At 41.5% G+C, this 23,178-nt stretch overlaps 1 protein-coding gene across 3 annotated transcripts in view; it reads left to right on the top strand.

Moving 5' to 3' along the window:
• LPGAT1 (lysophosphatidylglycerol acyltransferase 1) overlaps window positions 1–23,178 on the top strand; it is a 61,575-nt gene that overhangs the window by 24,958 nt on the left and 13,439 nt on the right. For all 3 annotated transcript variants that reach the window (XM_083433135.1, XM_083433137.1, XM_083433136.1), the window contains 3 exons: window positions 6,013–6,131; window positions 11,512–11,607; window positions 13,154–13,427. In XM_083433135.1, the coding sequence (XP_083289261.1) occupies window positions 6,013–6,131; window positions 11,512–11,607; window positions 13,154–13,427 (489 nt within the window). The remainder of the gene's footprint in view (window positions 1–6,012; window positions 6,132–11,511; window positions 11,608–13,153; window positions 13,428–23,178) is intronic.

Below are 23,178 nucleotides of genomic sequence, written 5' to 3'. Positions count from 1 at the left end.
AATAACTGATTTTCGACTGAGAACTTTAGAAAGATTAGTTTTCAAATGAGGCAAGATGGAGTAATTGTTCCAGTGTTGCTGCACGTAGGAAGGGGGGATTGAATGCCCCCATTGCTATTTACACTACTGAGCATAGAATCATAAAATTGTAGAGTTGGAAAGGACCCTGAGGATCATCTAGTCCAGCCCCCTGCAATGCAGGAATATGCAGCTGTCCCATATGGGGATCGAACCTGCAGCCTTTGCATTAACAGCACCATGCTCTAACCAGCTGAGCTGTAATGAGATGGGAGGGAACACGTAGGTATATGCAGGGGGGGGGATAATTTAAAAAGTTGCTATCCTGCAGCTCCATTTCCCCACTTCAGGGCTGGCCCACCCATGAGGCAACGTGAGGCAACTGCCTCAGGTGGTAGCATCCACAGGGCCAGAAGATCTGGTCTCTGAGGAACGTATCACCTGCCACCGCTGCCGCTGCCTTGGCAGCATTGGAGGCCAGCACCCCCCATGCTGCCTCTACAGTAACCTCTTGGCAAATAGGAAGCAGTGCTGGTCTCCTCCCAATCCTTGTTCCTGATGTAGATCTTCACTCATCCCTTCTCCCCTGGTGGAAGGAGACACCATTTTGTGGTTTGCCTCAAGTGACAAAATGTTTTGAGCCAGCCTCCCTGCTGCTTTGGGGGTTTTTTTTGGGGGGGGTGAGAACCATGGGAGATCTAATAATGGACCTCCAGTCCTCTCTTCAAGTTTATCTCTCCACTTTGAGTGCAAGTAATAACCAAGAAATTTCAGGAGAGAGAGGAAGGTAGAAGCGCCATTACTGCACCTGGCAAGGAATGAGAGCGGCCTTCCTCACTTTGCCTATGTGTATTTTAAATCATTAATATCTGAATATGTTCTCATTTCGCTTTTTTGGTTCATGGATCTGTTTATATTACAACTCTGTTGTGAACCACCTAAACTCAGAGCTATGGTTGCCTGCCCTCAGGTCTATGGTTACAAATAAACAGAAACTGAAATACTTAGCCATGCAGTAGACATTACTCCCTCCCTCCCCTCTCTCTCTCTCTCTCTCTCTCTCTCTCTCTCTCTCTCTCTCTGGTGTACTGTAATTTATTACTTGATTGTAGGTGCATTCTTCAAATGTCCTCAAATGTCCAGCAATAGGAACAATTTGTAATGGAAGTGCTTGTTCTTGTTCAGTAGCCCTTTAAACAGTTTACCTCTGGATGCTCCTTGGCCATTTCACAGGGGAGCACATCAATGTTCTTGTTTAGTTGCTGCACTCCTGGTGATTGATAGATTGAGGGGTTTGTTTGTTTTTTAAGCCTTTATGCATGGAAAGAAGCACAAAAACCACCTCCCAAACTATGTTTGTTTTCCTTGCTCCAGCGGTCTGAAGGCTAAAGGGTCGCTTGCGAGCATGACATTGTGGAAGGGAGGGTTTGACCACAGAGCCATGGCAAACTTTAGACCCAGCCAGATTAAATATAATTCATTTGTTTCTGTACAGGTCACAAGCACTATTGATTCTGTCCTGTTGCTTAGGGCCTTATTGCCAGCACTAGGTTTGGATCTGGTGGAGTGGATTCTAGTCCACAAAACTTAACCCACTTTTATCAGACAGTGGGCCAGGGCTCCCCACTGTTCACGGGCCACTTTTAACTGGGCCTCAGTGCCATAGCCTGCGAGCCATGCCATAATCTTTGAGTTGATTCCATAAAAGGAAGAACCTCTTAAGGAAAGCTAAGCTGTGAAATAGTTTGCCACAAGGCAAATGCTGCAGCAAAGAATTGAGCAGTAATCAGATATGGATTAGCTATTGGTAGAAAGTGGTGTCAATAATTGCCAGCTGATTATGCCAAGCTCTGCCACTGCTTGCCACTGTTTTGCAACTGGCTTCTCCCCTGTATCTCCCGTTTTCTGTCTGGTGGGCTTCAGTAAGCATCCTAAGTGGCTTGAGGATAGAACGTTTGAGAACCCCGGCCTGGCCTGTCATCAATGTCTTTGCTTTTAAGGTGCCACATTTAAGGTGTCTCTGGCTTTTGCTGCAACACACACAGCAACTTTCTGGTACTTGTTTTTGGTTTGTTTGTTAAACTACTGTTTTTAAGCCCACCTTTCTAGAACTGCTTAAGGCAACCAACAATCAACATTTACAGGAACATCATATCTCTAAACACAGAAAAGCAGTGCAGCTGAAAAGTAGTCCAAGCTTTCCTACAGAGAAAAACTCAGGAGTGACTTTTTAAAAAAGCCATCAATTCCTCATGCCCCCAAGCTTTCCTAAATAAATGAGCTTTACATAACTGACAGAAAGCCGAAAGGGAAGTATACAATCAGAATTTCTGTTGGAGGTCATTCCACAGCCCCGAGTCACCACTGGGGGCCCTGCTCCAAACACCACGTTCCTTTACTTCACTTAATCTGGTCCTTTGATAATGATAACAATAGGCAGATAGTGGTGCTCATCAAGTTCCCAGGTTATGAAGTGTTCTCAGGTGTTTTGCAATATTGCTTAAACATGTTTATCTGCCACAGCATTCTGGACCATCTATGCTTTTCAGGCTAGTTTCAAGGGCAAAGATATGCAGAACGTATTGCAATACTGTAAACCCACAACTAGTGATGTTAAATTCTCGAGAATAATCTTTTGGAGACTATTTTCGAGAATATTCTCAATTAATCAGAATATTAGAGAATTTTCATTTAAAATAGGAGAATTTTCATTTTAATGCATTGAAAATGATATAATTAGTTAATATACATGTTTATTCATGGGTAAACTTGTTCAGATGGCAACCAAAAACTGTAATAGGCTATCTTGTGCTTCTAATACATGGGTAGGCAAACTAAGGCCCGGGGGCCAGATCCGGCCCAATTGCCTTCTAAATCCAGCCCGCGGATGGTCCGGGAATCAGCGTGTTTTTACATGAGTAGAATGCGTCCTTTTATTTAAAATGCATCTTTGGGTTATTTGTGGGGCATAGGAATTCGTTCATTTCCCCACCACCACCAACCACCTTATATAGTCTGGCCCTCCACAAGGTCTGAAGAACAGTGGACCGGCCTCCTGCTGAAAAAGTTTGCTGATCCCTGTACTAATATCTCTAACACTTAATAACTGTTTGGGTAACTAAAACACAGCTTGATAAACAAAACTATATGCATACATATAAAAAAGAAGCCATTAAGTGGCGCTGTGGGTTAAACCACAGAGCCTAGGACTTGCCGATCAGAAGGTCGGCGGTTCAAAACCCCGCGATGGGGTGAGCTCCCGTTGCTTGGTCCCTGCTCCTGCCCACCTAGCAGTTCGAAAGCACGTCAAAGTGCAAGTAGATAAATAGGTACCGCTCCTGTGGGAAGGTAAACGGCGTTCCCTTGCGCTGCCCTGGTTCGCCAGGTCATGCTAGCCACATGACCCGGAAGCTGTACGCCGGTTCCCTCTGCCAATAAAGCGAGATGAGCGCCGCAACCCCAGAGTCGGTCACGACTGGACCTAGTGGTCAGGGGTCCCTTTACCCTTTACCTTTATATTATCATTATATGATAATACATTTCAGTATGTCATTCTCTGTTAAATAGCACTTAGTATCATTGAATGGCACTGCAAAAACCAGTTACTAGCACTAAATAAAAATATAGAAACATCAACTTTTTAAATCAAGGCCACCTCACATGCTGTTACACACTAATTGTATAGGCCTAGGTACTTTAAGTGTATAAAGCATTAAAGCTACTTTGTGTAAAAAAAATAATCACAATGTATGGCCAAGGGTATAGAATTGCTAAGAATAAGGTCACACCAAAATAAAAAAAGGCTATTACAAATAGTTGAAATACATATGAATTCAAATGTTCATCAAATTAAATGAATAGCATTTTTAAAACTATTTTTTTTTTTAAAAAAAGTTTTCTGTAGCTCTCATTTCAGAACTGCCAATGGTGAATGATACAATGCCCAGTAATGTAAGTGGATAAAAAAATTGTTATTCATTACTTACACCGGCAATATCACAGCTTGACTTATTATTTACTAGATTTTTAAAATGTGGGTTGTAAAACTGGTTCTTACATTAGAATTTACAATTTGTGGAAAATATTCTCTGGAGAATTTTCTAGCAGAGAATTTTCTCACCTCATATCACTACCCACAACCTATGCGGGGGTTGCATTCTGGGAATAGTGCCAAAAACCAAATTCACGTACAGTGGTACCTCGGGTTACATACACTTCAGGTTACAGATTCTGCTAACCCAGAAATAGTACCTCAGGTTAAGAACTTTGCTTCAGGATGAGAACAGAAATTGTGCTCTGGCGACGCAGTGGCAGCAGGAGGCCCCATTAGCTAAAGTGGTGCTTCAGGTTAAGAACAGTTTCAGGTTAAGAACGGACCTCCGGAACGAATTAAGTACTTAACCCGAGGTACCACTGTATAGTCAAAGCACATTGGGTTCAGCGGCAGGTGAGATTGTCAAAGTCTTTTTTCACGGATGCCTGTCCCCTTTCTGCCCCACCCCCTTATTTAAGTTTATTATTTTTTGCCAAGCTCATAATGCGGAATGTGCATAAGTTAATGGAGCGTAAGTTGTGGGCTTACTGTATTTTGTTTGTTTACAGTACTTCAATACTAAATTGATCATTGTGATTGCAAAAGAATGGAAAACAATGGTGGGGTCCCACTTTTCCAAGAGTGAGCACAGCCTGTGCATTAGATGTAGCTGATAAATTATTTGTGATGCTACTGCTGTCTTGTCCCCAAGAAGTGTGGGAATTATACTATTGAGAGGTCCCCCCCCCCGCCTGCATTAATAGTTTCTTTAGGGAGAAAACCTTTTATCTGCTGCCCTTTGCTTCTCTGGCATGACTGCAGTGAGCTGCTGGTTTCCATTAACCACATCCAACACGGCATCCAAACTCTTAAACCAGGACTGGGAAACTTGTGACCTTCCAGATGTTACAAGACTATAACTTCCATCACCTCTGTCCCTTGGCCACACTGGCTGGAGTGATGGGAGTTGGAGGCCAACAACATCTGGAGAATCATTGTTTCCCCACCTCTGCCTTAAACTATGGTTAACATTAACCACAGTTTGTTTGAACAAACTCGCTTCATAATCCATGGTTTGAAGTTGGCTTGCTTTAAACCAAACATACTTTACATTAACAAGTAAAAACAGAAGTGAAAAGCTTCTGAACTTTAGAGGAAAAGAGGAGCGCCTACAAGGCCAAGGGTCACTGATTTGTTCTCCTCGTGCCTGATATCCTTTCTGCTATCTAGTGCAGGGGTCTGCAACCCGCGGCTCCGGAGCCGCATGTGGCTCTTTTACACCTTTGCCACGGCTCCGGGGCGGATACTAGCGAGGGGAGGAGGCGCATTGTGCGCCCCGACACTCCCCACTGTGGCGGGTGCTGTACTGGCTGTGACATCGCATGGGGGCGGTGCGTGCGTTACTCACGCACCGTCCCGACGTCACCTTCCCGCCCGCTGCGGCTCCCAGTCCCCGTCCCCCCCGGAAACGGGTCCAAGTGGCTCTTTTTGTCTTAAAGGTTGCAGACCCCTGATATTCTAGTGCATTTAAAATCTTGAGGTGTCAGAATACAGATTCCTCTTTTTGAATTGACACGTTTAAAGTGCCTGTGCCAATTTCATGACGGTTCCCCCCCTTAAAGATAGTATGCTCTGTAACCAATATTGTCATCCTTACTTAATTACCAGTGTATTGATTAGTGATTGTGTTCTTTCTGATGTTTAATTCGGGAACTGCAATTCAGTTTTATGTTACGGCTGCAGATTTTTGAGTTCTTCTAAGTTTATAAATTAATGTGGTCTGCTAGAATGCCTTTTGAATGAAATTGACTGTTTCTGTTGTGCTGAAGAAAATAATTTTGCTTAACTCTTATATGTAATACCAGTTTAACTTCACTTGTAATGACATTTTAAAAGAATTTTTAACTTTTAGAAATATGTGGTTTTAAATAAGTTTTTCCTTTCCCTTCTTTTCAAAATAGTCATAGAATGGGGAGATGATATTAAAACCATCTCAGAAGATGAAGCTGTGATGTTGGTGAACCATCAAGCAACAGGAGACATTTGCACCCTAATGATGTGCCTTCAGGACAAAGGCACGGTATGCTATTTTTGTATTCACCGCTGTTTCATATTGAGTAGGCCATATTGAGAATATGCTCCGAATCATAGCACTGGGGACCACTGCCAAGTCTGGTACCTAGCCCTGAAACTCAAATTCACATGCATTTAATGGATCTAGCTACCCTCCTTCCCGTGCTAAGTGGCCCAGATCCTCCAGATGGCTGTGCTATAGACCAGGGCATACAGACACCAGAGTTGTTTTTGCAGGGCAGGAATCATTTAGCAATCCAAGTGGCCCAGGAAAGCAGACCAGACTAAATGACTGAGGAAAGGCACAAAGTAAGAGATGCTTCCCCGTGTCCACTTCTGGAGAGGAAAGGAGTTGAAGTTGCACAGTGAATGTTACCCAGGAATGGAAAGCAAAGCAGGGGGCATTCAAGGATAGCAAACATCCTTTTAATTTTGCCTTGATGTACTGTAGACAATGCTTGCTGAATAAAAATGCACTGCACTCCATTAGTCTTTCATGATAAAATGCTCATAAACCTTGACTGCTATGTTCAGGTGATAAAATGGGAATTCTGCATTTCCCATTATCTTCAGTTCTGAAAATGGGATATGGCCTGCAGACAATATTTGTTTAGAAATATTTATGGTCTTTACTCCAAGATGGTTGAAATGGGAAGCATTTGATTTAGTGTTCTATTTCTAGTTAGTGCTAGGCTATAAAAGTGAATACATGCCATCCATCTGTTTGTTTTTTCAATCAAATGAATGTGGGTTGAAATAAATTGTTCTGAACATCAGTCCAAAAATGAAATTGCTTCCAGTAGTTTGTGTGTGTGCATGTAATTGTGATGATACCAGAATTCTTAATTAGTCCGTTCAAATGGTAAACTTAGCAGGTTTATAATTCCTGTTTGCATAATGAACCCTGACTTGGAGCCAGTGAAATTTATTACAAGCTAAACTCTCTTTTCTGTGCCTCTGTCATCTGCGTGGAACTCCATCTTATAGCAAGCTCAGATTTTGCCTATTGTAACCCTTTAGTTACCAAAGGAGATGAAAATATCACATGTTGTACATGTTCAGAGAAATTTTCCTTTTACCACTTTGGTTCTTTTGACGAAGTGTAGCAAAGCAGTTTAAAAGTTTGGATCAGAAGCTATACAACCATCAATCACTTTGGAGAATTGATTTGCACCATTTCTTTCTTGCTCATGGTCAGGCATTCTTTTCTCCTCCAGCTAGTTACTACTGATCCCACCCCCCACCCCCACCATATCAAATATAAAGTTTCTTTTTTCTTTTTTGTAAGTAAAGTACAACTTGACTCAGGTTCTGGGTGGCACTGTGAAGGAGATGAGAAAGGCAATGCATTATCTCCGTGTTCAGCCTTTTGCAGTACCTGCATAAATTCCTGCCTGTTGTCCTCCCCAACACCATCTCCACACAAAATTGTAGCATGCGGAATTCAGTTCAGTCTGCATCAAATGCTAGCTAGGAAGCAAACCTGGTAGCCCAAGGACCCCAGGACAGTGGAACTCAATAATTTCACGGGTTAGATGAGATGAACCTCGTGGTCCCTTCCAACCCTACAGTTCCATGGTCTATGTGGCTTGTAGAGTTATGGGAGGGAACCATTATCCCTTCTTGATGAGCTGTATTTTGGAGCATTTATCCATCACTGTGTCCCTCAAGAGAAGTTGTCTGGAAGGAACTACTTTTCAGACAGCAGTTTTTGCATTTTCAGCTGCTGTTACAAGATGCTCTCAGTACAAACTTTGAAGATGGCATTGGTGGGACCGTACATCTCACCATAGATATTTGCAATAGCTAATGAGTACAAGACTACATGTCTGTTACTACTCATTGGTTTACAGTTGCAGATATGGGCAGTCTGGTGAGACAACAGGTGGTTCTAAACATAACTGGGTTTGGCTGTGTACATGCGTGCAAACTGACAGCAATCATTCAGTTGAGTTCTGATTCCCCAGCCTGGATTTCAAAGCAGACAGTGCAACAAACATTATGAAGACACTGTATGATGGTAGGATCCAACATATCTCACTGCTAAAACATGGTTTTGGAGGGCAGACCACACATAAAACTGCAAGGAGTATTAGTGATTAATTCAAGCAAACTGTATCTTCACAAACAAGACTGAAAGACTGAGACCACCACAACAACATACCATTGTGCTGCCTAGTGTAGGATGTCCTTGCAGCAAGCTGCAGTAGTATTGTACCTCTGCAAACAACCCAAATCAATGGTGGGTTGTTTTTTTTTACAACTTTCACTTCATTCCAAGGCAATAGGAATAATAAAGGACCTTTCTCACAAGCAGCCTTCTGACCAGTAGGCAAATCAAAGCAGTTCAGGGGGAGATTATCTGATGGACTGCTGGTTACCTTACCCCAAGATTCGTTAACTATTTAGGGAGGAAGGTCCTGTTTAAAATAAGTTGGGTAGGATGAATGAGTATCTGGTGGGAGAAACTGTGATGGCTTGTCTTGAAACGCACTAGGTGTTTGTAAGGTACAGCATAAAGTATCTGATGCACTCAGTAGCAATTTTTCAAAGGTTATGGAACAAATCTCAGCAACATCCAGAGACTCTGAGACTGATCCCTCGTTCGTCTTGCAGAAGTCCCAGGTGGATTGTCTGGGACTCGTAAATGAAAATGATTATTCACCTTATACCAGACATGAAGCTGCAGCAGTGACAAGGCAGGAACTTGCGAGGGGGAGGGTGTGCCAGAATTTAACAAAGCCCTAAGGACCTATATGCTTTATCAGAAACACAAGTGGCATTTGCAGCGCTCAGCACACACTGTTTCTTTGGGCTCCCTTGCTAGCCCTCCCACCAGTATTCACTCTGAGAGTCTGTTCAGCACAGCTGGAAGGATTGTAACAGGCAGCATAAATAATCTGCCAACAGAGAATGTTCATATTTGAACCACTCATGGATACCAAAGATGCAGTGAGTGGACCCTTAAAAACTCAGTTGCCGCTTCCCAGCACATGTATCATACAGCAACAGCAGACGTGTAGACGTGGAGCAGCAGTAGACGTGGAGCAGGAAGATGAGAAGAAGGAGAAATGACCGAGCCTTCATCAAAGAGCCATTTTTGAAGTCCTCATTGAAGTCAATAATGAACTACTTTTCAAAACAAGCATGAAAACACACAGTGCAATATTCATACCATCATGCTAGTTTAATGCACAATAAAGTAAAGCTGGTTATCTACAGAAACAGTGTTTATTATTTTTGATAATTGCTGAAACATGATATGTTTATATTTCCTGACTTTAAATTATTTTAAGTACAAAAAGGCAGGAAAGGAAGTATAACAAAAACCAAACAAATGAAGCAAAAATTGGTTATTTCTGTCTTAAAAGTTGCTTAATTAGGCACTCTTTTCAAGTTTTTTAAAATAAATAATACATTGGATGAGAATACAAACTTTCCATCCATCCCATTGTCATTGTTACTATTTTAAATAATAAAAATAAGTGAAGGAGTCTAGCGCCTCTGCAGTTAACCGTCCCACCCCCCAAAAAAGAAATAAATACACTTACGCAGAAGCAGTCTCCACAATGACGACAGCAGCATACTGAGTCTTGCACCAAATAGGAATGGGCATTTTGGCTTGTTCCATAGCTGCTGTCTCTGCCTGTGGTTCCATGTTGATATACTCATTATTGTAAATGAAGCCCACATGAGAAGGGTGCCTTGTGATTCGTGGGGTGGAGAAAGAATGCCAAATTCACACTTTTGTTTACAAGATCTGCTTTGGTGACGTGCACACGCAAAAATTCAGAGATGCTTCAGAAGATTGTAACACAGGAAAGAGTTTGCCTGGGTTTATAACCCTGGACTGGTAACCTGGCTGCCTGATTCTGAATTATAATGGGTCAATTCGCCCATCTGTAGTTATTAATATAACTAAAATAATATACTGGTATGGCAAAGTTTAAACAACCCATTCCTTGATTAAATACTAGCCATTCGCTCAATGCCAATAAAGCATATAGGGTTAGGACCTTTTGTTTCTCTGGCCCACTGGTCTTTGGCTGTTAGTTTGGGGGCCCCTTGTTCTTTGCAACTTGACATAAAGTGGGTCACAGCAGCAACACTAACACCTTACAGATATATACCTTACAGATATATAGTGTCCCATTAAGTGTATAATTGAATGAAAGATGTGTCCTTGGTATGAAAAGGTTCCAGAATATAGTTCTTGCCCAATATTGTCTGCTCTGATTGCCAGCTTTCCAGATTAATTTGAGACTGAATGGTTGGATGTTGGTTGGGTAACTGGATTAAGGGGGAACCTGAATTTTCTATCAGAAGGTTTACAGTCTGAGAACTATGTAAACACTACAGATTTCCTAGATAGAAACTGCCTACATAAAAAGTATCTTCATATAGGAAGAAGTGTGAAAAGTTCCTTGAATCCATCTGTTTTCACTGCATATTTTTATGTTGAGAAGCTGGTGTTCCCTACACTTCCCCACACTTAACATGTGCAGACAAATAGGTGAATGTGATTAACACATACAACTTACATGGTCCTCATGGCTTTTCTTCTCTTGACCATGCTTTCTGTGTAGGAAATTTGTAATATTCAAAGTATGGTGGACGGAATGTATACATAACACTGTTTAAGGAAATATAACGGTAGGAAAAATTATATTATTTTCTGCCAGTGTCTTCATATTTCCAAACTCCCTTGCCTCATTGTACACCTGCACAGGTCTTTTAAAATTAAATAGTGTAGATATTCTCCTTCTGAAACAGAACAATATAAAGATGACAATAGATAATTCATTGAATAGGTGCTGTTCTTGTATAGCTTATCATGAGAAGCCCATCTTAGAGTTTTCCTTTATATTCTCTTGCTCTCCCTTGCAAGAAAGCAAGCCCATCTGTTCAATCAAACCAATTCGAGGAATGTATTCAGTTGAAAGTAAGGACTATTTAAACTAATTTTTTTTAAGTGCATATGAAAATCATTGTAAAAGCTTGTTAATACAGATTAATTGGAAGTGACTGATTTTTCCCCCCAAGAATCAAATGATTTACCCAAGATGTTTAACAAATAGAGATCAAATCTGTATTTTCCCCCTCTGTAAAATGAAAACAGTGAAGATACTGGCTTGAGTGGGAGTAGAATTCTGGGAGATTATGTTTTTGCAAATAAGACTTCGTTGAAAGGTAATAGTCTTTTAGTAGTTACATCTGTACAGAGATATTCTCGATGGCATTTATATTCAGACTTCTTAGTAAGGAAAATGGTTTTCTGCTAGCTAATGTGTTCTGAAGGGTTACCATGTTTTACTTTGTACATTGGCTTGTTTATTTGTTGTGTTACTTTGGAGTGCACTGACAGGTTCTTGTCTGAACTTCCCCAGGTTGTTCGTAAGATGATGTGGCTGATGGATTATATTTTTAAATATACAAACTTTGGAATTGTATCTCTAATTCATGGAGACTTCTTTATAAGACAGGTAATGGATTTTTATTTTTTTAAAACTGTATCAGTAGCATCATCTGCTTTCAAAGTGGCCACCCATTTCATCGACTATGCTAGGTAGTCATAGTGTATAAAAACATTTCCACAGTGTACCTTGGCACAAAACCAACTGTTTATCCCCAAATTAATGTTTCAAAGATAATATATTATTTAGGAATACTTTTATCCTACTTGTTCCCCAAAATTCTTCAGGTGGGGAGGAGAGAAGAGAGAATTCAGGAAACATAATGGCAATAGCTAAACATATAGTAGTTGAAATGGAATGTAAATAAATGTCTTCAGGGCAATTGAGCCTGCCTCTTCATTCCTGGAAACCAGTCAATACTTTCTATAGGGCAGATGTGGGACCCTCCACATAGTGGACTCAACTTCCATCCGCCCCAGTCAGCATGGCTAGTGATCAGGGATAATGTGTGTTAGGGTCCAATGACATGTAGACAGTCACAGGTTTCCTATCTATGCTATAGAGTCTCTGGGGCTATTTAGGCATGGTGTGAGCAGGCATAAGCCTAGTGCTTCCTCCTCAGGTACAATATTCTTTCAAGCCTAATTGCACCTAATTTGGTGGGGGTATTACTGATAGGACATTTTGACTGACATAAGCTACAGGTCAGTAAAATTCAGCTACTTGATCTAGCCATTTGACTAGAATTGGTGGATCTGGGAGTGTTGTATAGCTGGTGAAGAAGGAAGTATGAAGTAAAAGGTTGTGTTGCTTGTGGGATACAGGTCTGTAAGAAATGGCTAGCATTGACCTTATCATCATCCTATGAGATGTGATATGAATAAACAAACTTCCATCTATGAAGTCCTGACGAAAGATTAATGGATACAAAAACTTGTGGATTACGCAGAAATTGTGAAACTTATCAGAAGAATAAGAAATCAAGATGACATTTTTAAAAAATAAAAGAATGGAAATGGTTTATTGACTATCAAACAAATTATAAACAGATAAAAGACATTGGCAGGATTGTTGTAATAACTTGCAATTTATATATTCTTTTAAAATAGATGAATAAAAGAATAAGTTAATTTAGAGTATGCAGGAAATGATAAAATAAATTTAAGGAACCGCAGGAAACTATTGAAATGTATATAAATGAAGACTATAATTTTTTTTTTTTTAAAAAAAAAACTTCATCAGTGCCATATCGTGTTTCTCTATATGTTCGGATTTCAATGAAGAAACGACCCTGCAGTTGTGAGTTGGGCAGCCTGGGGGCTCTAGACCAGGCTTCTCCAACCTGGTGTCTTCTGGATGTCCAAAATATCTGGAGGGTACCTCGTTGGGGAAGGCTGTCACAGGCTATGTGGAGGGGGTCACATTATCTTTTTGATAGTATGTGACAAGAGTATTTACATGGAAATAGGGGTGGGTAGGAATTCTCTCCCAACTCTAAATTCAGCCAAGTGAGATAATTTGTTTGGGGACTATTATTTCTTTTAAGCAAACAATAGCATTATGAAAATAAACTTTCTTAGAAAGTTGTACTTACGTTTCCATATTTGCGTTTTAGGGAAAAGCTTATCGTGACCAGCAGCTTTTGCTTCTCCAAGAACATCTAGAAAAACATTATAGGAGCCGCGATCGGAAGTGGATTGTATTGTTTCCAGAAGGTGGTTTTCTTAGAAAAAGAAGAGAGACCAGTCAGGCATTTGCCAAGAAAAACAATTTGCCATTTCTTACACACGTTACACTGCCAAGACTGGGGGCCACACAAGTTATATTGAAAAACCTGGTAGCTCAGCAAGAAAATGGAACTCTGGCAGGTGGCGATGCTCCAGAAGCAGGTATGGGTCATTTTAACTTTTTATAGAACCAGTTGCCAGCTGATTGGGATCTCAGAATCAGAATCAGGTCAAAATGAGTGTCAGGTTTTATGTTTTACCTAAAAACATTTTTTAATGTAACTTTTAAAAAAAAGAATTGGATTTTTTGGACCATCCAAAAATATATAGCACTTCCAAGCTATAGCAAATTCAAGTCATCCCAGAATTAACAAATGCTTATTTTTTTCCTTTTTAAAAAAATGCCTTAAAATATCTGGTGTGCCTTGGATTACCTAACCACATACATTTAACTGTTCTGGGATCATACTGTATACACCTATTAGTGTAGGAGGGGAAGTTGTGAGTGTGTTAGAGACTGAAGTGCAAATTACTACTTCTATATTGTTGACTTTTCCCCTGTTGTGCGTCTATTATAAGTCTGATTGCCGGAAGGAGAATATATAGCTCTCACCTGCAGCGTTTCAGAATTCAAAGTTCTTTGATGTAGGCTGCATTTAAAACACTTCTACCGCAGTCCTTTCCTCCTACCTTACAGGAGTGATCTCCACCATGGAGCCTGTGGGCTAGAAAATGGAAAGCACCGGCTTTTATCTCATGGAAACAACTTATTTAAAAATAAGTTTCCGTTACTCCCCTAAAAAGAGATTTTTTTTTCCATTGGCTATCGGTTTAATAACACTGCCTGGGCATCTTTGTATGAACAAATTAATTCTGGGCCAGGGGTGAAGAAGAAGTATAGGAGTATAGCATCTAGATCTAGATCTAGATCTAGTATAGGAGTATAGCATCTAGATCAAGGGAAGTAATAGTGCCACTGTATTCTGCTCTGGTCAGACCTCACCTGGAGTACTGTGTCCAGTTCTGGGCACCACAGTTCAAAAAGGACACTGACAAACTGGAACGTGTCCAGAGGAGGGCAACCAAAATGGTCAAAGGCCTGGAAACGATGCCTTATGAGGAACGGCTAAGGGAGCTGGGCATGTTTAGCCTGGAGAAGAGGAGGTTAAGGGGTGATATGATAGCCATGTTCAAATATATAAAAGGATGACACATAGAGTAGGGAGAAAGGTTGTTTTCTGCTGCTCCAGAGAAGCGGACACGGAGCAATGGATCCAAACTACAAGAAAGAAGATTCCACCTAAACATTAGGAAGAACTTCCTGACAGTAAGAGCTGTTCGACAGTGGAATTTGCTGCCAAGGAGTGTGGTGGAGTCTCCTTCTTTGGAGGTCTTTAAGCAGAGGCTTGACAACCATATGTCAGGAGTGCTCTGATGGTGTTTCCTGCTTGGCAGGGGGTTGGACTCGATGGCCCTTGTGGTCTCTTCCAACTCTATGATTCTATGATTCTAAGAAACATGAGCTGAAGGAAAGTTATTTTGTCCCACCCAATTGCAAAGCAACACCCCCCAGCCCACTTTGCAGCCAGGCTTCTCTAGATGCAACACATCCATTAATTAGCTTTGTGTCTTCAGTTATTGTTGCTGTTTCTCCCCCCAGCTGCTTTACTGTGTTAAGAACAGTGGAAGTATTTTGGATGTGTTTCTTTGCCACCTCTATTCCATCACTCATAACCTAGTGCTTCTAAAGGACTGCCACCTTCTCTTAGATGGGTTCTTCAGGAACTGGGCCCTTTTGGTTGTGCTGATGCTGTAGCAGAATGTTCTTCCCTAGAGAGGCCTGCGAAGTGTCAGCAGCTGATGAAAACTTGGCTCTTTAAAGAAGTATTTGGGGAAAACTGAACTGATCATCTGTTGTGTTTGCTGATTCCATTATTATGATATTTTATCATGCTGTTTGATATTGCCTAGATTATTTGTACCTTTGTGCTGCTACTTATTTTGAATTTCCAGAAGAAAACGGGGGTAGAAATTTAATATACATATGATATATTTCGCTCTTGCTATGCTTGTACATTATTTGAGTTACAACTATCCACATACTGGCAACGTCCAACTTTCCTTTTTCCACCAATTGAGCATATAATGATTGTGTTTTGGCAATTCCTGTACAGCACATTATAGTGGGTGTTACTTGTGTGTTGCCTTGTCATCGGAAAAAGAATTTCTACATTATTTTTCTACATTACTTGTTTCAGAGTGAAGGTGTGTTGAATTTGTAGCATTGTTTTTATGGAGCTTTAGAGGTATGCTTTCCAAAATTCAGCTGTGTTCAAAATTAATATGAGAAACTGGGGGAGCTTTCTCTGTATTTTGCTTTGCAAATCAGTCCCTGGCTTTTTGGAGATACAGCAGAATTAAACAAGCAATTTATGTTCACCATGTAAGTGAGATTACTTATTTAAGATCTGAGACTCAGCTGAATTTAGGTATCTGTAGGAATGTGAGTTTACAAGGGGAAAGGCATATTCATTCATTTGCGTGCAGTTCTTTGTTACCTGGCCAGCTTCTGGCACACCAAATGCGATTTCTTCTCTCTTGAGACCTTGACATTGACAGTTGGTCTTGCTCAGTATTTGATGAAGCATATTGTAGTTGCTTGGCAGTTTCATTGGTCTTGCCAGCGGTGTCCTGTCTACAGTCCTTCCTTTCGTTGTTTTATATAACTCTACAGGATATCCTAAATCTTGTCAAGAACATGGTGCATACATAGCAAATTCTTTGGTATTCCTCAGGGTGAGAGTTTTCTGTTTTTCACCTGGACAGCATTTTACAAGGTTATAGTGTCTGATTATATGTAAGTTTGGTTTTCACACACCACTGCTTCAGGGTTTATCTTGTTTTTTAATGGCAATGTGTACTAACAGAAACTTTATCAGAATACTGGACTCCGGCAGTATAAGCAGTTTCCAGTTGTTGTCCATTTTTTAAAGAGATGCCTTTGTGTGTCACGATATATTTGGGCCCTTTAAAATGATCGCATTGCAGAGTCAATTTTCAGGAACACGTTTCTGCTAAAGATTGTGATTACTGATTGTTGTAAACCTGCTATTGGAGTATTGTGTTTATGAATTATTCTTGATGTGTTAGAAAGTCTCATTAGTAACATCCTCATTGGATCAAAATGGGCTTGCAGATACCTTAACAATGAACCTGAGCAGTTAAGTGTTCAGTGACAGAGGCCTAATGGAATGAAATAGTTGAAGTTCGCAAAAAATTGTTGCAATGCACTACTTGCTGATAACTGATGAAAGTTTTTATTAATGTAGATAATGAATAAATCTCATTTACATAGATCGGCATGTGTTATTTATTGAATTATAACCTCATATAATAGAACTCTGATGTCATTTTAAAGAAGTGTTTTCTTTTGTGTGCAATAGCTGACCCAGTTTAAATTTGTGAGTTTGTTATATACTGCACACAGATGGATGCATAGATGCCTCCTCACCCTTGAACATGCTGCTTTTTGCCTAATTCTAGTTTTGGCCAGGCTTAATTGATTTAAAATTAATTGTTTACCTGTATGAACCCAGCCCTAGTTGTTCTGTATAGTACCTTTTGTTTATGTTTTTAATCCTGCAAAGAGCACCAGCCCAATATTTCTAAGTTACTTAGGGCTGGAGTTAGCCTATGAAGAGGAACCAGGAGTGAGAAGTAGAGATTGTATAAGAGATGGACAGTACAGGAGGTGAAGGAGTAGGAAATAAGATAAGTTTATGAGTGAGAAGTGGGCACAGTGTCTGAGAAATCTAAATTAATAGGGAAACATTCAAGTCACTGCTACAATGTGCTACTGCCACCTGTAGAACAAATGAATGGAATATCCAGTCTAAAACACCTGTATTACCTATTTTGGTCTATAGGCAGCAGCAATATGCTATAACAATGCCTTCCTGAATTTTATCAGATGGGGCTAAGATGTGCCCGGCTATTTGTTGTTAATACTTTAGAGCTTTCATTTGAAATGCAGTGTTAAATATTGCTGGATTTTAATGATAAAAATTGGGTAATGATAGACAAATATTGGATAATCTGCTGGCTTATTTATATTCATCAAATTGATGTTTACCCATTGAATGCAGGTAGAATACCTTTTGTAATCCTCACTGCAGTTCACAACTGAAGAGGTGTCTTGTTTGGTTTATGTGGGAAGATAAATATGCTCTTCGCTTTAGATTTGGAGTTTGCTTTTTCTGGTCTGTCAGCATGCATAACCAATGAATCCTATCCTGGCTCTAGATATCAAGCACAGCCCACACTGCGTGCTTTTAAGCATTTAGGTCCCACAAAATGAGAAACAGAGTTGAGTGAGACCCTATCTTTTTATTTCAACCAACTATTATTATTTTAAAATCTCTTCATCAGGTTGCATATTCAGAGGGGGAAATGATTTTGAAACATACTGGATCAGATCACGAATCCGCCTTATAGTCCAGCATTAGACTAGACATTCACTTCCATGAAACCCACAAGCAGGGCATGATGCCAGCAGTTCTGTCACTTTGTCAATTCAGTGTTTATCCCACAATATTTTGGCAGATTTTTAAAATCAAGATACAGGAATTTATTTAAATCAAATGCTTCCATTTAGATATATAAGTCTGAGCTGTACTGTTAAGTGTCAGATGGGCTTCCCTGAGAAAAACAATATATCTTTTATTGCTATATTTAATAAATACTACATGCGGGTGGCGCTGTGGGTTAAACCACAGAGCCTAGGATTTGCCGATCAGAAGGTCGGTGTTTCGAATCCCCACGATGGGGTGAGCTCCTGTTGCTCGGTCCCTGCTCCTGCCAACCTAGCAGTTTGAAAGCACGTCAGAGTGCAAGTAGATAAATAGGTACCACTCCGGCGTTAAGGTAAACGGCGTTTCCATGTGCTGCTCTGGTTCACCAGAAGCAGCTTAGTCATGCTGGCCACATGACCCAGAAGTTGTACGCCGGCTTCCTCGGCCAATAAAGCAAGATGAGTGCCGCAACCCCAGAGTCGGTCATTACTGGACCTAATGGTCAGGGGTCCCTTTACCTTTACTATATTTAATAAATACTACATGCGGGTGGCGCTGCAATAAATACTACATGCGGGTAGCGCTACCCTTTTTCTGCTCTCCCTTCCAAAGCTATATTATATTGGTGGCACAAAGATGCCTTACTTTTCTGGTTGCTAAACTTCTAAATGGAGAATGTGTATGGGTGTTATATATTTGTTTGTTACTTGGCTGGGATTCATGTAGCCCAAAATGTTATCCTCGAACGGGTAGTATTGCTAAAAGACATTTCTTCCTTTTCTGTTTCTTTGATTGCTGTGAGTGTTGTGAGAATTTGCCTTGGCACTGGATGAAAGCAGCCCTACTGAAGAGCACATTCAGAACAGCTAGGCCAAGCTATTGCACTTGGCAGCCCCTGACTGCAAGGAACCCAGGGGGAAGGAAGGGCCTGTAGAGAGTGATAGATAAATACATGCCGCAGCCTGCAGGGTTTCCATTCAAATCCCCATGGGCTAATTTACTTGCTTCCAGAGGAAGCAAAGACTAAGAGTATTCTCGAGTGGAGCAACACTGTAAAAAAAAAAATCTTTTTAGGTATAGTCTCTGAAGTATTTACAAAATTGTATTTCTTCTGGTAGCACAACTGGGATTTCTTCAGAAGCATTAGTCTCTGATCTGCTCTTTACTCTGGCACTTTTGTGGTAAAAGCTGGAGGCCAAGGAGGTGAGCTTGCTCTTTTGTCTCCTTCAGCTCTGATGCCATAGCACAGGTTTGTCTTGGGCTCAGAGGCCTAAGGTCTAAGGACATAATAAGGGGGTCTATTGGTTTGCTTTTGCTTTTGCTTTATTCTGTATTTTGTGTTCTCATTTTGTTTGTTTATATTGTGAACCTCCCTGTGATCTTTGGACAAAGTGCGGTATAGAAATGTTAATAATAATAATAATAATAATAATAATAATAATAATAATAGTAATAATAATAATAATATACCCTACAGTGAGGTGGTCTGAAGTGGAAGGATTGGGGGGGGGGTGATGAGCAGCCTTGGCCCTCCTTTTGCACCAAATTAATTTTAAGTACTTCTTTGCTGGACTGAGGAGGAATAATTGGTGAACCACTTCTTTCCATTCATCTCTCCAAATTTTGGGCCTTAGCTGGCCAAGAGTAGCACATACGCCCAAGCCTTGTCCAAGGTTTTTGGGACCCTCCCAGGTGTTTGGGGAGGAGGCAGGCAGGGGTTCATTGTGACCCACCTCTATTTGGGACCTATGGCAGGGTTGCCACATGTCCGTTTCCCCCGAGATGTGTCCTCTTTTTTTAGGGTAAAGATTCCAGGCAGGTTTTAAATTTTTTTTGCAAAATGTCCAGGTTTTTTATGGCAGCATCATGGCGACAGCAGTAGCGAGGTGGAAGCCTGTGTGGCCTATACTCCATCACCCTCACCAGGCCCACATTCTGGCTTTTGCCTCCTGGCTCGTTTGCTCTCCTCTTTCTCCTCTGATGCTGTAGCACGGCGGGCAGGGCCACTGCAGCACTCAGGGCACCATTGCTAAGGGAACATCTGCTTGCACACAGAGAGGAGGAGGCAAGCAGGGGCAGGAGAAAGGAAAGGTGAGGGCGCTGAGAGCCATGGGGCAGCAGTAGAGCCTGTCTCTGTGCTGCTCTGGGCGGGTGTGTACACGCATGCAACCCCCCCCCCCACTCCAGTGGCAGGGTGAGGGACAGAGGACAAAAGCAAATAGAGTGAGAGACTAGGATAAAACTCACTGCTTCCACAACTTCTCGTTGTGAGCTTTCTATGGGTGAGTTGAGGGTTTGATTGAACCCTGGCTGAGAACCTGAAGGCTGAAAGGGAGGGTGTACTGAATTGGTATTGATTTATATGTTTTATTGATGATGATGATGATGATGATAATATAATAAACTATGTCTTTTTGCAATATTTTGTTTAAGTTGGCTGTTGTTGCTTCAGTTTTTTGTTATACCGCTTAGAGGTATTTTTTATATATATTAAATGGCATAGAAATTAAATAATCAAAAAAGGATGCTTTGTAATTGTAAAATAAACTGGTGGGCAATCTGACCTTTTAAAATGACCTTGCAAGACTGCAGCCAGGGCACCCCTGGCCCACAGAGCATAAGAATTATCTCATGCAAGCAGATGCAGCCTTTGAGGGAATGGTCATGGCTCAGTGGTGGAGCATCGGCACAAAGAAGGCCCTTGGTTGTGTCTTTAGCATCTTTCAGCTAGGGCACGAAAAAAATCCTCTGTTAGCAACACCAGAGAGCTGCTGTGTAAAGAACTGCTGCCCATTTGCCCCATGCACTGAGCCACGTGCAGCACCAGATCTGGGAAGAACCTTCTCTCTCAGGCTGGCCTGGGCAGGAAGGGTTATAAAGCACTTTATTTTTCATCTGACCCTTTTTCAAACCACAAGGTCTACCTGACTCTATCACAACTTGCCTCTGTGGTCTTGTTCCCTGGTCCACACCCTGGCTTGTTCCCTGGTCCAGCTTTCTGGATTGCCCTCAGGTACTGGTGGTCATGGAGTCCTGACTCTCCAGGCCACTCACTGCCTGTGGTCCAGCCTTGACATGCCACTGGTCTCATAGACAGCACTGAGCTAGATGGACAAATGGTCCGACTCTCTAGGAGCCAGCATCTTACGTTTGTGGTCCCCATCACTGCACACTAGGACACAGATATTCCTCTGCTTTCAGAAAAGAGGAAGAGCGTGGAAGATGTGGCAACAGTTCTTTTTGCTTCTCTAGTTGGGGAAGTACAGTAATACAGTGTGGCTGTGGAGCTTGTGCATGTGCTCTCTCTCTCTCTCTCTCTCTTCCCCTTTCGCCTCTGGCAGAGACAGAGTGTGCAGATCAGGTCACTGGTCAGGGCACATCAGCACAACACATCAGCACACTGTAGCTATTGCTTTTATAGTGGCTCCCTCAACTGTTTGCAGAGTGTGTACATGTAGGTAGGAGTTAGTGCTGCTTGCCAGTGTGGTGTAGTGGTTAAGAGCAGTAGTCTCGTAATCTGGGGAACCGGGTTCACGTCTCCGCTCCTCCACATGCAGCTGCTGGGTGACCTTGGGCTAGTTACACTTCTTTGAAGTCTCTCAGCCCCACTCACCTCACAGAGTGTTTGTTGTGGGGCAGGAAGGGAAAGGAGATTGTTAGCCGCTTTGAGACTCCTGAAGGGGAGTGAAAGGCAGGATATCAAATCGAAACTCTTCTTCTTCTTCTTCTTCTTCTTCTTCTTCTTCTTCTTCTTCTTCTTCTTCTTCTTCTTCCAACATCTCCTTTTCTATCTTCTGGTTTTAAGAACAGAAATGGAGAGAGCAATGAGAGCTGCTTTCTTCATGCTGCAATTTCTTTCTGCGATACAAGGTAGCCTATACTGGCTTCCAATGTGTGCAGATGATCCTTGGGGGAATTACGGGTTTGATTTTCCAGGGTTGCTTGAATATCAACACATATAGCATGGAAGAAGTGGAAGCCAGGATGAAACCTGAAACAAAACAAGCCGTCCCTGGAGGGAAAAGTTGATGTAGCTGGCTGCTAAGTCCAGCACACCAGGGTAATTGGACCATTTGCTGAAAAGAAACTCTCAGTGTATTCTAATGCAGAACAAAAGTATTCTAATTGGAAATATCAAAATAGCTTGGCTGCTTGAGATCTGTGTGTCAAGAATGTAAGGAAGGGGTTTAGGAACCATCTCTTTTCTGTTGCAACGTTGTCGCTCTTGGCAGAAATCCTAATGCATTACACATATTTATTGAAACAAATCAACCTATCCTTTGGCTTAAGGTTTCTCAGCAGTCCATTACAGTGATACCTCGGGTTGCATATGCTTCAGGATACATACGCTTCAGATTACAGACTCCGCTAACCCAGAAATGGTACCTCGGGTTAAGAACTTTGCTTCAGGATGAGAACAGAAATTGCACGGTGCGGCAGCAGCGGGAGGCCCCATTACCTAAAGTGGTGCTTCAGGTTAAGAACAGTTTCAGGTTAAGAACAGACCTGGAACGAATTAAGTACGTAACCAGAGGTACCACTATATATGCATAAGAAGTATGCCTTCGAAAGGCATACATGTCACAGAGTTATGGGCCAGTGCACTATGTGGAGAATAAAGCATACAGTTAAAATGTGAAACATGATTATATTACAGTGGACGTTTGGGTTGCAAAAGTGATCCATGTCTGCGCACGCACGGGTTGCGATTCAGCGCTTCTGCGCACATGCAAAGTGCGACCGCCAAAACCCGGAAGTAACCTGTTCCAGTACTTCCAGGTTTCGGCAGCCCGTAACAAAAAAAACCCGCAACCTGAAGCATCTGTAACCCGTGGTATGACTATATTTTAACGGCTGCTTTTGTCCGTAATTCTGTGTCTGCACACTACAGGCGGTGACAACTTTGTGTGTGTCCAGTTGACACACAACTGCCAGTGAAGGGGTCCTTTTGGACCTGGAAGAGGGCAGAACAGTGGACAGAACAGGGCAGCAAGGGCATTTGTGCACTCTGCCGACACATGCGGGGGCCAGCAGTGGAAGCCCCCCACACACAATGGTTGCCACCTGTATTTTATTCTCCTCCTGTTTTGTATTTTTTATGGTGGTATACCTTGAATGCTATTTAGCTGAGAGGCAACATATAAACCTTTCAAATAAGTTAGCCAATTAATTTGGGTGAAAATAAAACATGCTTAACTTTATCTCAGTTGCTCTCTTTCTTTCTAATATTTTCATGGTAGTTTTGTCATCATAAACCAGTTTGGCATACAGTACTTTGGTTCTTGTTTCTATGAAGACTTCCTTTCTTAGGTATGAAGATGGTTTTTTCCTTGGCGTTGAGA

The sequence above is a fragment of the Podarcis tiliguerta genome, assembly GCF_965153285.1.
Source record: "Podarcis tiliguerta genome assembly, chromosome: 3".
Classification (NCBI taxonomy): Eukaryota; Metazoa; Chordata; class Lepidosauria; order Squamata; family Lacertidae; genus Podarcis; species Podarcis tiliguerta.
This window is presented reverse-complemented; position numbering and strand designations above follow the sequence as displayed.